The 17,380-nt window shown below is 38.8% G+C and overlaps 1 protein-coding gene across 1 annotated transcript in view; it reads right to left on the bottom strand.

The window, feature by feature from the left end:
- Positions 1–17,380, bottom strand: part of rims2a (regulating synaptic membrane exocytosis 2a) — a gene marked incomplete at its 5' end in the record, with an annotated part of 113,104 nt that overhangs the window by 8,091 nt on the left and 87,633 nt on the right. Inside the window, 1 exon segment of the mRNA XM_079469300.1 lies at positions 10,652–10,896. Coding sequence (XP_079325426.1) covers positions 10,652–10,896 — 245 coding nt within the window.

Below are 17,380 nucleotides of genomic sequence, written 5' to 3'. Positions count from 1 at the left end.
GTGACGTCTCCACATTCCTCATTCTCATAACACAATACAGAGAGCTGCACCCGTTTAAACCGGCCGAGGAGACGACTGACGCCTGAACTCACGTGTTATTGTAAAACCAAAAAGACCCCACAGTCTGAGTCTCTAAGAATGCGTGCACAATAGCTGGTTTTAATACCGTGTTTAACTGCTGGGAAAACACATGGAAAGGCAGGGTTGAGAGCTGACCGTGACAGAAAGATCTATTCCTTAAGAAAAGCGCACATTAGTTACACAGGATGAAACAAAAATGATCATTTTACCTAAACACATATGAATAGTCAATTCAGAAAAAAACGAAAATCGTTTTAAAATGGTCTCCTTATTTTTGCCGTGGCTGTGTATAAGAGAACTGAATTAAATCTATTACTAACCTCCGAGCAATAATGTTTTCTCCTGTTTGGGTAAATTTGGAAATTTTCAAACAATCTTTGAAAGTTCTCTATTTCGAACACTTCTGTTATTTCTGAGACTTTGCAGAACGATGAGAGGAAATATTGTCAAAAAATAACCGGTTCACAGTGATTCAGTAATGCAGGCGATAAGATCTGAATAGTTTGTACTGTATATAGGAATTTCTCAAGAGGACCTGAATGCAGTGTCATTAATCACACAATAAACAGCTTTCACAGAATATACGGCAATATTCCAGGAAGTATGAAATAAAAGAGGAACCTCTTTGTTTGATGACTTTACTGCAGGCCTATAATGTGATGCTAAAAGCAACAAACGCTGAAGGACATCACAGCTGGGCGACCAATTTCGCACCTGGAAGCTGACAAGATCATTAAGAATTTTTGAAAAGGTTTAAAAACAGTATTTGTCCTAAGAAATAATCGTACCCATTGATGGCTCATTCGATCACGTTCATCTGTGCCCATTTGGTTAAACCAAAATATATCAACACACTTATGGCCACAAAGAGTCGTCTCCTTGGAATTAAAAAGCATTATAATCTGTCATAATGCCTTAACGGACATTTTGGTAAAAATTGAGTTATTCACACATTTTATTAACGCATTGGTAATGTATTAAACAATAGAGAAATACCTCAACATATCAAACAGCATTAGCATTGACAAATTAGATTAATATTGTGTCCAGACAAACCACATACAGATAAAATCACAGACAGAGACTACATGCCTGGAATATGATGACGTCTTATGTAATGGGAATTTAAAGATCGTCACGCGCGAGACGCAGCTGTAAAAAGAGAATGTGTGTGTGACTGAGGATGTTTTGAGCAGCTCAGGCTAGTATAAGTGCGTGTGTGTGTGCAGATAAACAGTTCAAATGAACAGAATCCGGCAACACCAGCCATAATCCCATTCAGACCTGCACCCCGTCATTACACTTCACAAGATAAATGAATCTCACAAAAGGAATGTTCTGCTCTGGAGGAAACATCAAGTATATGAACATCGCTGGTGAACTGTATATTCCATCTAGAGATATATGCGATTGCTGTAGGCTTAAGATTTTGATGTAAAATATGACCTGAGCATTTTGTAAGATTTCCTAAGCTTCACCCTGAAACGGCCTTCATGTAACACAAAATAGATCTAACATCTCTCTGTCAGCTGTGAAGTGCTAAAATTCACACTTGTAACGTGTCTTTTAACATGTCATGAGACAGACGATACAGATGGAGGAACGACCACTTCCTCAACCAGTGTGTGGCGAGAATGTGAACAGATGGAGAGAGATGGAAAGAGAGAGAGAGCGAGAGAGAGAGAGAGATCAGGACGGAATAAACCATCTCTTAAACAAACCCTTTACCTACAGACAGATCAAACCAAACAGATTCTGAATAAACACAACGACTATGATGAGTCTGAGATGTGAGTGATGTTGTTTGAGTAGACCTTTGCATTCGGCCTAACAAACTTCATAACATTTTCATCGTCTCAGTGAACTTCGTTCGCCCCCTAATAGCTACTTCATTCTGCATAAAAAAAAGATTTATTTGACATTATTAAGCACCATTCAACTCTAAAGTAAAATACCAGACCGCTAGAAAGCTCGATTCAATCGGACAATCTGAATGAAGTATTCCTGAGAGCCTTATAATAATAGTCGTACCCCTCAGTCCATAAATGGTTATGGTGACCAGTAGAGCTGAAGATCGTTCTGTTTTTTCCCCGCACCACACAGTGTCTTCGTAACTCGGGTGTCAGATGAGGAACAAAATCACTGGACTATTTCTCACACGCTTGTTTTTAGAATAAGGAAGCTTAAGCGCTGGATGCTGTCAGTATCTAAATCCAGATGTTCATTGAATCCAACTCGAGATAAATAATATAAAAAGTATGGCACTTGAGACACGATGCAACACAAACGTATAATGAAAATTATGAATATAAACATAATATGAAAGCAGCAATTCGTAACTTTTGCCTCTTTAGCCATCTCTGTTGGAAACATATACACTTATTGCGTTTTATCTATGCAGGCTAATATAAAATGACATTAAACTAGCAAATTGATTATATACTCCTTGCATTTATAACATACGCAGCATTATTTCATTTGATTTGGTTCATTGTCCTTTAAAATAGATCTTTTTATAAATCCCAAATCAACATTCGGTCAATAAACCTGTAATTTATACCTGTAATGGATTAGCCTAGCTTCACCTTTAAAGTCTGACATTGCATCTTCGTAAATGAAAGATGAAAACATCAAGAAAAATGTAAAACAATATGCTGGCTATTTTTAAAGTTAAGAAGAAAGAGAAAAGTGTCCATTTGGGCCCTACAGAAATAATAACAGCATATGGGTTTGGATAAGTGAGCTATGTCTTTTAATATTAAGAAGGACTTGTGAAAAATGTATAAGTCCTAGAAAGTTCCTTCTTCAAACACTAGATTTAGGATATGGATGAAAACGGCATCCAAAGAAGGGAACTGAAATAGGATTGAAGCTGCTTTATCTATCTACAGCAACACATACTCGCAAAGCCCCATGGAGACCAATTACATCCTCACAGACCAAAATACGATGCTCAGATCGAAGCTCAGAATAAGATGAGTGATCTCTTAATCTTCAGTTTTTTTATTCATCTTAGCAATGTAAGAATGCGGCCGATGCTGCATTCCACCTTCTGCTACCCATTTCTTTACAAAGTGCCTACATAGGAGTGAGGGGGGATGTGGAACATCTGCATCTTGTACACGTCACCATGACTACAGACAATGTGACATGCTCTGCTTTGTGTCAGGTAACATGGTTTGTCACAGCAGAAGATACTCACATCCTACTCTCACATACAGTACATTTACATTTACAACTACAAATCATGTGATGCAGTTACTCGAAAGAGTCGTCAAACGTTTCGCACAAATGTTTCGGTTCTTGTTTTTGTCATACGCAATGCTTTATGGGGGTTGGCGGTGAATCTTCTCTGATCTGATTGGACTGAACAGAAGAAAGCATTTAAACAAAAGCAAAATGACACACCGCAAGTTTCCATCGGTGGATGTCAAAGGACACCTGCATCATAAACAATATAAGCGGTCTGGAGACAAATTGTAAAGACGTGGCTGTTAGAATTAGCACAGGATTTCAGGATGAGCTGCACAAGACATTGTGACACACACTAAATATCATGTCAGGTCTGAGAACGTCTGACCGTGTTAAGTAAAGAAGCCCATCGTCTTTGACCATTTCTGGGTCCGGTTACAAAAGTCACAGGCGATGTTCAAACTCCTCCGTCTGTCTGTATAAACTTACACAATTTATGACCTGTAAATATGTTTGAGACTCAACTTAGCGTGTGAACAGGGCAACAACTCAAACTGTCTGTGCCAACTCCAAACATTTTGTTTACACCATCAAAATACAACATGTAAGCTGTCTAGTTCCTAATCCGGTACGAACGCTCCGGCACGGTCAGTTCGACAGTGAGGAACTTAAACAAACAGGCTGCCAAAATGATTCTTTAACATTCCAGTCCATGCGTTGCAATGCTGCACGACCCTTCTGCACAGAGTTGTGTCTGCTCGCTCCACACTCCTTCTGTTCTACATCAAAGTGATGTCTCTGGAAACAGACTAAGGCAGAGGAAAAGGTTTATAACAGCGCGTCAAAGCTGCATTTTAAGTGTACGTAGTATTTTTCCTCACAAATCACATTTTAAAAGAAGTCGATGCAACATAAATCATTTTAAAAATAAGTGAGACACGGACAGGTTGTGCAGGACTATATATAGAGGACCTAATTGAAAATTATCCATAAAAAGAGCAATAAAAAGGAGGAATAGTTTCTTATGGAGATATTCTGAAACCATCACGCGTTTTGACTGAAAAATAAGAGAAGAGAAATGTGAAACAGTGGCTCGAATAAATGCTCATGTTCCATAAAGGGGTCGTTCACCCAAAATAATATTTCTTTCATCATTTATGCATCATATTCATTTTTGGAGGAATCTATTGACAGAAATGCAATCTAATATTCATAATATATATATATAATATACACATGCATCCCCTCCCATGGAATTCGCAATGTTTTTTCTACGGACAAACTGCTCTACAGAGCACTTTTCGTAAATACGTTTTCTCCTTCGGCAAAAATGCAAAAACATGAATAATCTTAGTTCTGTGTAAGCAACCATCGTTTTTCGTAAAAGAGGGGTGGAGTGAGCCGTTGGTTGCCATCCATAACCACACCACAAGATGCCGCTACCGGGACCTTTAAAATGTATTGTTGTGACTTAAAATAAAACATAGCGCTGATGAGCTTTTCTCTTTTGCAGTGTGCACTAGGTTTAACGGCTTTTAAAGTGAAGAGCTCTGCCTCGTCCGATAAGCTTCTTTAGCAGCATCACACCTCTGTATTACAGGAGTCACAGGAGGTTACAGTAAACATACTGTATAATCTCTTCATAAGAGTCATGGAAGCTAAGAAGGCTCCAGGATTGAAGGCAAAGGGCACACGGATGAGATTACATTGATTATCCTGATGGGCAAACCAGCAGTATCAACTTTCCCATGATGCATTAGGAGCCAGTGGGATTTCTGTAAATCTATTAGATACGATGCTGCAGAGACCGAGCGAGAAAGAGAGAGAGAGAGAGAGAGAGAGATCAGTTGATCTACTCAACCTTTTCTGCTAGACAGCAGTAGATTGGAAGGAAATTGAGACGTTTGCTCAAGTTGTGTTTGTGTAGATCCTCTATATTCACACACGTCTCATCTAAAGATTCAGAAGAGATTTTACCAATGCTGCAATCTGTGCTCGGATTTACAATGATATCAAAGTTGAATGTGAAACTTCTCATCCAGTTCTTCATAACTATAAATGTAGAATATCCACATGAGTCAGGACTACGTCATGCATGAGTTGTACATTTACATGCTCATGTGCAATGGTCATGGACGTCCTTTTAATTCTCCTTAAACATTTTAGGAGAAACATTTGAGACAAAGTTAACTTTACATATATGAATTGAGCATTTACTCACAATAACTTACATGCATTATTATGCATTCAAGGTATGTTTTCTATCATTTATCATTGCATTGCATGTTCCCTGGGAACCTGTCTGGTTGCAGCGCATTGATCAGTAGAGCTTTAGGAACACTGAAAAACACAAATTGAACCACTAATATATATTATATACATACAAAAAGAATTAAGAGACCATTTAAGAGACCAAAATTATCAATCTTATTTCATTCTGTGAACTACTAACAATATTTCTCCCAAATTTGAAATGAAAATATTGTTTCTAGTTATTTGCAAAACTGGAGAAGCAGGTGGAATATCAGAAAAAGTGTTCTGTATTTTCTTCAGACCTCAAAATGGGAAAGAAAACAAGTTCATATACACTTGTAGCTAATACAACAGTCATATTTCTACATTTATTTCGAAAAAGTATATTTGTTGCGAGTACACCTTGATTTTTATCACATTCACATGTCTTGTCATGCTGTCAGTCTTTCACATTTCACATGAAATACAACAGACACTGGACTGGAATGGATACGATACATCTAGAAACGCTGATCAAATGAATATTAGGAATGGTTTCCCAATTTTTTCCGTGGCTGTATGTATATGTATATATTGAAACACAACCTTTTAGTCTTCAGAACACTGAGCCATATTAACTCTCTAAAGCTTCTGCTCTGCCAGGTTACGCATACAAATTTCAGCTTAAAGCAACAAACATGATTCATTTTCATCCACGCTTGCAGCTACTGCCGTGGTGTTTTGCTGACACAGTTTTCGAGCTAGGCGCAGCTCAGGAGAGAGCCGATTTCATATGGTTCTCCATGGAGCGTTGGGTATAATAACAAGAGAATTCTGGTCTCTTGAACGCAGAGAAGAACAATCGGGCACCATAAATCAGAGTGATGATTCAGCTTGGTCATGACTAAAACGGCAAGCCTTTAGCTCCGTGAAGCCGTCTCTTGCAGGACTTGTCATCAAAGATTAATTAGAGGCGCCTGCAGGTCTCTCACCAGCATCTCTGGACACTCGCTGCGCTAAACTAATAATAACCTCAAATATGGACGTAAAACAAAATGTACACAGTTGAAAAAACACAGGGTTTGAAAAACACGATGTAGTGGCGTGAAACACCTGCATCACATACTTAAACAAACTATGTTACATGGAATCAAATACTGGTCTGTTTCTTGAATTTCAGGGACTTGATCTTCATTTTTTATAACCATTTATTGTAATCCTTTCCTGAGCTGGCGCACCTAAACGGCGCCTCATTCGACCACATTCATAAGTATCACACAACCACTTTTAGTTTATTGCTTAAAAGTCCAGTGTGTCATCTTTTGGAGGATCTTTGAACAGAAATGCAGGATATTAAACATAACCATGTCTTCAGAGGTGTATGAAAACCTAACATAACAAAGCTTTATGTTTTTATCATCTTAGAATGGCCTATTTCCTATTTCGCGGGTTCACCTGCTTTAACTAACAAAAATGTACTAACATGTAGTTAACCTGGGCAGTTTTAACACATGAATCCTCATGACTCCGGCATTAACTTAGGTTGGCCCTTTCATGGCCGAAAGCAGGGTTTGAAAATTAAGTGAGGCCCTCGGTGAGGTGTCTATGATTATAACTAATATGAACCACAAATGCATTCAACTTTAATAAATATAATGAATAGTAAAGTTAACAAATGATACATTTATACCTATAAACAGGGCTTGATACACAGTACCACAGTATTGTTTTCCAAAATAAGTAACTGGTCCTACTCGACCCGGGTCTCGAACCAGCGTCGGTCCGGCGTGGGAGTCAGGTTTACTTGCACAGCTGTCTCTCGCTAACATCCGTTACACTAGCCACCCAGCATTTTCACTGTCAACAATTTGTTTTTTGGGAAATTTTTTATATGACTAAATTTGACAATTGCACGCTGTGAGATCATGCTTCGAAAACATGCCCGAAATAAAAACAAAAGTATAGTTTTTGATAAGAAAACTTAGTTTTTTGTTTGTTTAACTGTAGTAAAACCATAGTTCATTTTGGCAAGGGATCGTCAACTTATTTAAACTAAACCAAATGTATTCTATTAAGATTAGTGATTCTCTGTGACTTTTTCACTTGTGAGTTAGGTTAGCTTGTTTGGCCTCTCCAAATGCACAGATTACTTGAGATATGATACAGAGTGTGCGAACTTGAGTGTCTTAGTTTGTGATTTGTAGAATTGGATTTGGGCACTTGCACTGAAGGATTCAAGAAGGTTGTGTTTGCGGGCTACAAGTTTGTAACTTCAAATTTTGACTTCAAATGAACTGATACACATGTGTGCCCAACCTCTACATCTACAAATTCCACTCTCAGAAGCGCTAAATAGTTTTGCACCAAAAATACCCTCATAGTGAGGGGTGGGTTGTTCGAACCACCGGAACCCCCCTTCTCTACGGGCCTGTCTACAGAGCGTTTTGTAAATCTGTTATATCCTACGGCAGAGGAGCAAAAACATGACGCATCTCTTGTGTCAGCCACCGTAGTGTTTCGAAAGGGAGGGGTGGAGTGAGACGTTGGTTGCAATTCACAACCTCACCGCTAGATGCTGCTAAATTACATACAATGGACCTTTAAAAAACTATTATACGTAGCAATCACAGAAATAACGCTGATCTAACCTGATCTCATGAGAATTTGTAACTCTTTGAAGAGATGGCTCATTTGTGTGAATTGTACGATTAATGAAATATCGATACTTAAGCTCCTCCCCTAACCCCACCCCTAAACCCAACATAACTGGATTGAAAGTTAATTGTACTAAAGCGAACAATTAAGATCGTACAAATGCATTCGAATTAGCCACCTTGTAACATAGTTACGAATTCTTGTGAGATTGTGTTGGAATATCACCACATCAGCCTTTCATTATACAATTACTGTGGTCAAAATGGTTTCTGGTAACGATATTAATAGTTATCAAAATGGTAAAAAATAAAAAAATAACCCTATTAGCAAATTCATCTTAAATTTAGGTTATTTTGTCTTTCCCCTTTTTAGTGACGTAAACGAACAGAGAAAGATATTTGGAAGAATGCTTGTAACCGAACAGTTCTTGGTCGACAATTGACTACCATCGTAGAAAAGATTGCTTTATTCATTTCTTTGTTCTGTTAAACACAAAATAAGATATTTTAAAGAATGTTGAAAAGCAAACACTTATTGGGCACTTTTGACTACCATTGTAAGTTTTTCTTCTATATTTTTTAAGGCAAAATGTAAATGCTTGCAATATTATGAATGATATTACCATATGTGTAGCATTAACAAAATATAAATAATCAGTCATCGTCTATATGTATATTGTGACACTTACAGAATGCAGCATAAAATAAATCCTGATGGGACTTAAAGCTCTCTGGAGATTTTTTCTACTCAAGAGTGTGTGGGCTTCAAACAGAAAATCATTTTAGCACAGTAAAAGCCTGGAATAACCTCCTTTTGAATAACGCATCTGTGCAAGGCTTCTTTACTGGCAGCCGTTCTGAATTAAGCGCAACAAAGTGAAGCTGCATGGAAGCAGCCGGAGACCTCGGCACGGAGATCTTAAAAGACCTGCCCTGAAATATTCATTTGCATCTCGTGCATGCACTTCTCATCCTGGTTTGACTAACTCTGACTCATATTAAGTGTGACATTATGCAGACAGCTCTTTAAAGACAAACATTGAACAGGTAAGGTGTGACTGTAATGACTTTGTTTAGGATTTTTCTTAAAAAGTTCACCATGAAATATTTTTATAAAATATACGGCACCATATTTAGCTAAAGCGATTTGATTTTTGAATGTAAAGACAAGAAGACTTTTTTGGTAATGTGAGTTTTGAGGTTTTCTTCTGCAAACGTGAGAGTAATGAACCCATCCCACCGCAGGTTTCTAAGATTTTTCTAGAGAATTTTTTTCCATATTTCAAACTTCACGTTTTTCCAAATTCCTTCTGCTCCACCCATTTACATTACATTTATTCATTATTATTTTTCCAAAGTGGCTTACAAACGAGAGTACATTTAATATTTTGTCATCAAGCTAATTGTAAATGCAGTCAACAAGGCCGGGTTTTCATGACTAGTCCTCTGACATTCTTGGCATAACCAGCTAGCCCCCAAAATACACCACTAGATCAGTCTGAAGAAGACAAGAAAATCACTAAAAGCAAAAGCATCCCCAAATTAAAAAAAGTGTTCATTTGAACCCAGAATAATATTTTCCTGTCAAACATCAACTTTAAATAACACCACGCTGCCAAAAATGTAACCAAATTTCTCTCAAGCAAAAAGGCAACCAATCTGTGTGTTTGTCCTATTTTTTGCAAGCAGATGCTCCGCCTGCGGAAAAGATGCTCCGAGACATCACAAGCATCCAGATCTCATTCCCCCCCAGACAAAAAAGAGGGTACAGCCCCCTGGCCACCAGCTGAGCTTATAAAAACACACAGCCGACCACCTGCCATGTGCAGCCCGAGCACGAGTCGCCGGTTCATTTTTCAGGCATGTGATCTACCTGCCCCCCAGTCTTTACACTGAAAGCCCTATAAGCATCCAGCCATTCAGGTGATTATAGCATGAACACAACAAAAAAGTCATTTGACTTCACAATAAACGCAGTGGTATTCTGAAAGACTGAATTATAAAGTGCTTACTGATGGCAAAATGTAATGAAGCATTGCCAAACAAACAGCGACATCACATTACAATGCTTCATCAACCTGCCATTTCAAACAAAGCAATCCTAATATAACAACCCTTTAACACCACACAAAATCTGCGAAATTTTAACCAGACATCAAAACAGAATTCATTCCATGCACATTCAGCTAAGGAAAAATGGAGAGTTTGCGTATAAACGAAACGAAACAAGAAGTTGTGAAACAAGAGGAGAAGAGCGGGTCTCAATTATCCAAAAGAATCTAAGTGGTGGTCCTTGGTGCTGCATCGACCCAATTTACACTTCTCAGAAATGTGGAGGATGCTAGACAAATGTTGTTAGATTGTTAGGGGTGATTCAAGTGCAGGAATTTCCGTGTGTTCGTTAAAAGAGCTGCGAAGAACAGAGACAGCAAAACAAAGAACACAGCAAAACAAACACGTGGACGGACGGGCACAGATGATTAAACTCTTACCTGTCTGACTGAGCTGGGAGGCGCTGCGACTCTTTCGACTCAGCCCCACGACTGCCGCCATCTTGGCGCCGATGCTGGAGCGCCGCTTCTTGTAAACGGTTCCCGGCAGACTCACGGCCGTGTCCGATTGGCTGCCGTCGGTCTTCTCCAGACTGCACATGTCCCCTCCGATACTGGTGCTCTTGGTCATGTTGCCGCCGGGCGCCGCTCCCGTTTGCCTGCGTTTCATTTTGGATTTAAATTCACTGTCAGTGGTGGCCAGCGGAATAGACAGATGAAGAGAGGAAGAGGAACAGGAGAGAGAAAGAACAGAGGATGGATGGTAGAAGAGAAAAAGGAGAGAGCTTGGTGAGAGGGGGGAGAGAGGGGGCTTAGACTGAGGTCAAAGGTTAAGGGGTTTAGGCCTCCAATTAGCTTCACAACACTGGGATTTGTAGGAAGTCAAAGTTCGGCCTATACAGGTTTAAACCGTCCAACTGGAGTGATATGAGTACTGAAATATATATCAATGTATATGGATACATAATCCAACATTTCATCCGCTTGTTTTTCACGGACGCGGACAGCTTTGAACTAATGAATTCTAGACTCGCCATTTTAGCAGGGATGTAACGATTCACGGTAGAGATGTTAAATGAATCACGATACATGTTCTGAACAGCAGGGGCCGCTGTGTTTACTGCAAACTTGGTAAACGTGGATATGCTTATGTAACTTAAAAAATGTTGAAAAAATTCCAAGATAGGAAAAGCACAGACAAAATCTTACAACCGCGTCAACACCGGATGCGAGAGGCATGACATGACAACCTGCTTGTTCTTAATGGGTTTGAAGTGCACTTGTTCATTTCTAATTTGTCTCAGCTTATGTTGTAAAACAAATGATCAAAAAGATCAGTTTCGTAAATCGCATCGTAACCGTGAATCGCTACGTCCCTTCATTTCAGTGAAGTATGCAAATACTTGTCAACGCCAGTTTTTTGTCGAAATGCGAAGAAAAACTAACCAGACTCTCTTGTATTCACCAGCAGTCCCAACCAGTTATCACGAGAGCCCTTCACCGACTCTATACATCATGGAAATCTCTCCCATGAGAGCCATTCAACAATGTTGGCTTTTAAACATCACTCATTAAACAGTGCAATGCACGCTGCTCTATATACCAAACAGACGGCTCTTTTTGACTTTATGCGTGATAAAGAAAGGAGGGCACGAAAAACAGAACAGAATTAGCGAGTCGTGTGCCTGTGAGGAAGCCGAAAGACAAATGACTTCCTGCACAAAGGATCCTAATGAAATCTTAATGAAAATAAATGTGTTTAAATGACACGCAGGCGGCCCTGGAGAGATCTGCCCTTCTTCAGCGACGCAATTACGACCCAAAGAAACGTGACAGAAATCAATGAGCTTTAACAACCTGCTCTTCAATTTCTACAATTAGACTTTTGGAAATGTAGCACCGTGCTATGGATCGTTCTGCTTAAAAATTAACAACCACATTACATCAAGCTGTCTGGAATCCCGGATGTTGAAATATTTGGACCGACGTGTCTCATGAGAAAATTTGGAGATGATTGGAGAAACTAGCACATTGCTGTAGGATTACTACTGTATGGACCGCAGCTCTCCTATTCAACACACAATGTCAAGCATATTAAGAATCACTTCTCATATTATCGCCTCCTCATTTTTAAGTCACTTTGTATAAAACCATTTGCTAAATTTTAAAATGTTAATGTAATAAAGATCCATAGAAGGGAAGGAAGGAGGCGGGAACCGGCGAACATTCAAACTTTCAAACTTTAATTAAATAAACAATAAACACTGAAGTAACCGGCAGCCACCTCACGGTAGACTGCCGGCCATAAAACATACATAAACTAAACATATGTCCGGGCCCGGTCCTCTCTCGTCAACAGTCCTGCCGAACATCCTTTTAAGCTCCCAATCTCCTCCGTGATAAGATGCGGGACCGGTGCGCGCACAGCTGCTTGCACTGATCACTCACGCCACCGGCCTCGCGTCACGGCTCTCGTCCCGCCATCCTCACCACAGTTAAGTTTCAGAAGAGATCCTAACTACGTCTCATGTTGTGCTCAGGTTTGCCAAGGTGAAGAAAATAACAACCCAACATACATATAGTGTCCATCCCGGTTATAAATAGACACTGTTTTAAGATGTATTGATTGACTGGGAGGGATGTTGCCATAGACAGTCTCCTCCAGTGGCAGGGGCACGTGGGATGCTGTCAGTCGCTCACGTTCTCACGGTGAGATGTGTCATTACCCCTCTTATCACTGTAATGAGACAGGATGATGGAACTGCGATAGACACACACACACTTCACACTCCAGGAGGAGATTAATGCTGCGTGTGATACAGCAACACATTTGTCTCTACATAACTCAAATTCACAAAGGTGGTATTGAGAACATTATGCGGAACTAAACACAGCTGACACGGTCTAATTTATGGTACAACTGTGCAGATTGATAACCTGACCACAGGCACAAAAACGCACGTAACCACGTGGATGGTGGGTCAGTCTTAACTTGTGCAAGATTTTTATAGTTAACTTAAACTCGAAACAAATACCAATCAAATCAAATATTGGCCTTAAAATGATTTGAAAAACGTATTAAGGCCCGGTTTCATAGACAAGGATAGTCCTAGACTAAAATGAATGTTTGACCTGTCGTAACTGAATATACTGTAACTTGTCCTGAAATATCTTAATATATATCAGTGCCTTTGTTTTGCACACCAGTAATGTATTGTTATAAGGCATTTTTATAAAAGCGACATAAATATATTAATTCAATTAAAGACATAGTCCTGGCTTAAGAGGAAAATGAACAATAACTAAAACTAAATCAGTCTTATTTAGAAACTTAAAAAAGTAATAATGAATAAATAATAAAATCTTCGGGATAGCTTCATCTTTTACTTTCCTAAATGATTTAGTCTGAAATAGGCAGATGAATTATAATGGCAAGGTATTTTTTAGATGGAAATGTCACCGCACTTGTAGAAGAGAATGAAAAGCGATCCTTTCACTAGTCCGTAAAACTCGGATAAACTAAGACTTTAATCCTCAGATCACTGGCATTATAAAGGTGTGACATGAACTTCCACCGTGAGTGAGATTCGGCCTGCAGCCGTGTGTGTACGTGTGTGAGTGAGTAAGAAAAAAATCTATAAACGCGTAGTCTAGCATGACTAAACCATACTTCTCCAGAAAAAAGACATTCAAGTACATGTACTGTATGGGAGTAGTGTTGACTTACAGATACAATATCAGGCTGTAAAATAAACATGGGCAGCATTGCTCGGATGATTTGATATCTTTTAGAATGAGATATAAAATGGTTCATTCCGATATTCGACGTTTGATCACAAGCTTTGGTAACTTGGCAAAATCTGAGCACATTTTGAGACAGAATCGAGATGTCTTCTCTAGAGTCCTTTAAGAGATAACTGCATGGGTCCTTTTCTGAAATGCACAAGACTTGAGAAAAGTCTCCATTTGCTCTTTGTTTAATCTCACTGCTGTCTAGATGAATCAATACTGTTTTAAAGAGAATTCCTTTACCAGTTCTCTTTCCTACAGGACGATTTTATTGCAATCCACGTTACAATTCATTTTTAAAAGGAAAAAAGTTACACATTGCCAGTAACGGACCAACAGGCTTCCGGACAGATGGCACAGGTTATTTACTGTTGGGGATTGTGATCTTTGATGACTTCGGGCAGTTTAAGATGCATTAAAATATGCTCCAGCAAATAATATTCACAGAGTAGGATCACTTTTATAGTAAATAATATATGTCAGCATACTATATAATATACACTCGCACAAATATGTATATAATACACACACACACGCGCATATATATATATACGGTATATATTAAAATAAACACAATTATTTCACTTCGAAAATCAATGTGGGAAAAAATTAAGAGAGGGTGCTGCTTCCACAGGGCTGTGTTCCAAAATGTAAGGTCAACTCAAACCAATAAACTGATTTACAGTATGATTGACTTCATCAAACAAAACAGGGTTCATGTATTCAAACATCTCAAACAAGCATCTGTAAAACCAAGCTGTATACTGCCGAGTTATCTGTAGTACAAACTGTTTCTGAGTCTTCAACTACCCAACGCCCGACGCCAACTTAAGCTCCCTTTAAGGAATATTGGCCACATTGACTTTCCATAGTAGGAATAAAATTGACTATGGTCAAGTCAATGGGGACCATTTTGGGTGAACTGTTCCTTTAACTTTACCTTAGAAGGTCCGTGTCAGAGAGAGAGCAGAAACATGCACTGCTGACAGACACCAGGACCATATGATGCTCAAAGAGAGGACATCACGTCTACAGCCAAAGTGGACATTTCTCCACCAAAGGCCATCCAAAGCGTCTCCTGCTGGTCCATCAGGAGGTCTTGGCAGATAAGGTGATCCCTCAGCGAATGTACTTGGAATGTTGCGGTGTCTCTCCGGGGATGTTTTCGCTCCCCAACAGCTGAACAGAACGTTCTCCTTCATGCACATTTTGCTAAGTGCATTTTTTATCTAGGCCACAATGTTCTTTCAAGGCAAACAAAACCTGCCACACTGTTTTCTGTACTCACTCATTTGCTGTGCCGTGGCTTGAGTCCATTATCTTCTTTCATCTCGCTGTATTGTACAGCTCAGATCTAGACCACTGAAGCTCGAAAACCATGACAAGCATTACCAAACTTATCTTGTTGATCAAATGTGCTTGTTTTAAAGAGGGAGTTCAGACATAAACGAAAAGTGTTTCCTCATTTTCTCACCTGTTACAAACTCGAATGACTTTCATGATATTTTATCTTAAGATATTTAGAAATTGTATGTTTAGAAATGTTTAGAAAAATGTCTGCGGTTTTACTTTGAAAGTTAAGGGAGTTCAAAACACCACGTTTCTTGGGATTCAAATTAACTTTTACTGTATGGATAAAAACAATTAAAATATCTACATTTTCCAAACTAAATTCGGAACAAAATGAGGGTAAATAAATGACAGCATTCTCATATTTGCGTGAACTCTCCTATTAAAGGACCATTTCTGGATGCCGAGGATTAAGAAACGGAGGATTTAGCTACCTATGTAACCTCAAATTGTGACTTCAAACTCACAAAAAAAACTCTGTGTTTGATGGAATTTTACAACGTCTGGCACCGCGTGTCCACTGTCACCATATAATAACGTATTGAGCATTGTTTGTACAGGACAGAGGATTAAAGTCGTTACGTGTCGTCTGATTCAAACAGAGGCGGTGATGCAGAAAACAGGTTGCCATGGAAACGGTGCCCTGGGTTCCAATTAATTGTGAGTCTAAATGAACGTGGCCTATAAAGGACTTTGAATTCAGCCAAGGAATGATATTCAGCCATCATTACTATTAATACACACTATTTTAATGACAAATCCTCAAGGGCTCTGACACCCTAAATATGCCATTTAAAATACGCCCTTGAGTTGTGCGCAAAGACGGTGTTTTATCCTTTGTTCTTTTTAAACATCAAGATGGAAGAAGGGTGTTTTCTTTATGTAACTCATAAATCCAGCAGGGCGAGCGGGACCCTGACACAAAGCGCTGGGGGCTTGTATGACCCTGAAGGGGTTCATTTTGTGATAATGATTGCTTTCATATTATCGTGCTTTTTTATAAAAAATATAAAGTAATACATAAAATTGAAATTAACGTATTTGAGGCTGACGAAACGGCTAAAGGTGGTTGGTTGGTTTTAGCTGGTTTGTGCTGGTATTACAGCCTGATCAGATTAAAAAAACTTCTAAAACTAGCTTTACCAGCAAAAACCAGGCTAAGAGGTCCATTTAAACCAGCTAACACAGTTTTTTCAGCAGGGTTATGTGTGAAGAGATTGCAAAGTAATAAAATAAATATTACACTTGCACAGTTATGTGGAAAATCGGTTTCCTGGGAAACAGGAAATGAGAAAATGCCAAAACTGGCTGATATGCTTAAAACATTTAAAGGGATAGTTCACCCAAAAATGAAAATGATTTCATTACTCTTGTCATTTCAAACCTGTATGGTTTTCTTTCACATAAAAGAAAATATTTTCACCAAACAACATTCCACTTCCACTACACGAATATAAAACCACTGAGACATTTCTCATAATATCTTATTGTGTATTCCACAGAACGAAAAATTATCTGCAACATAAGATTGATTCAATGATAACAGACTGTTTAAAAGAAAGAACTGGTAAGCTGTATACAACAAGGCAGATGACTCGATTTAGGAAAAAAATCCGCTCTGTACCAGAAGAAAGTGACCTTTAAATGAAACGTGACCGCTTTAGGCAATGCTAATAAAATCTAGCTTCATCAACAACATCCATCCACATCAAACATTGTGAATTATAAAAGTGAGAATACAAATTTGGTTTCTATCCCTTGCTGAACCTTCTATGATGGAAACAAACTACACAAACCCATCTGTAAAAGCTCTCTATACTTGACATTTCTGAAAATGTGATGTTAATGATTGGAACTTCATTTATAATTTAGTTCAACCTGAAAATAATGATGGATAAAACGTGACCCGTCCGATGCGACAACAAAACATTATCTTCAGTATAAAGACAGGTAAGAATAAAAGTAACACAGGAGTCAGTTCAACACAGCTGGTTCATTTTACATTACATCCAAATGGGCCTTATAAGTCAA

This window comes from Barbatula barbatula (genome assembly GCF_947034865.1).
Source record: "Barbatula barbatula genome assembly, chromosome: 12".
NCBI lineage: Eukaryota > Metazoa > Chordata > Actinopteri > Cypriniformes > Nemacheilidae > Barbatula > Barbatula barbatula.
Note: the sequence above shows the minus strand (reverse complement) of the source record. Positions and strands in the feature narration are given on the sequence as shown.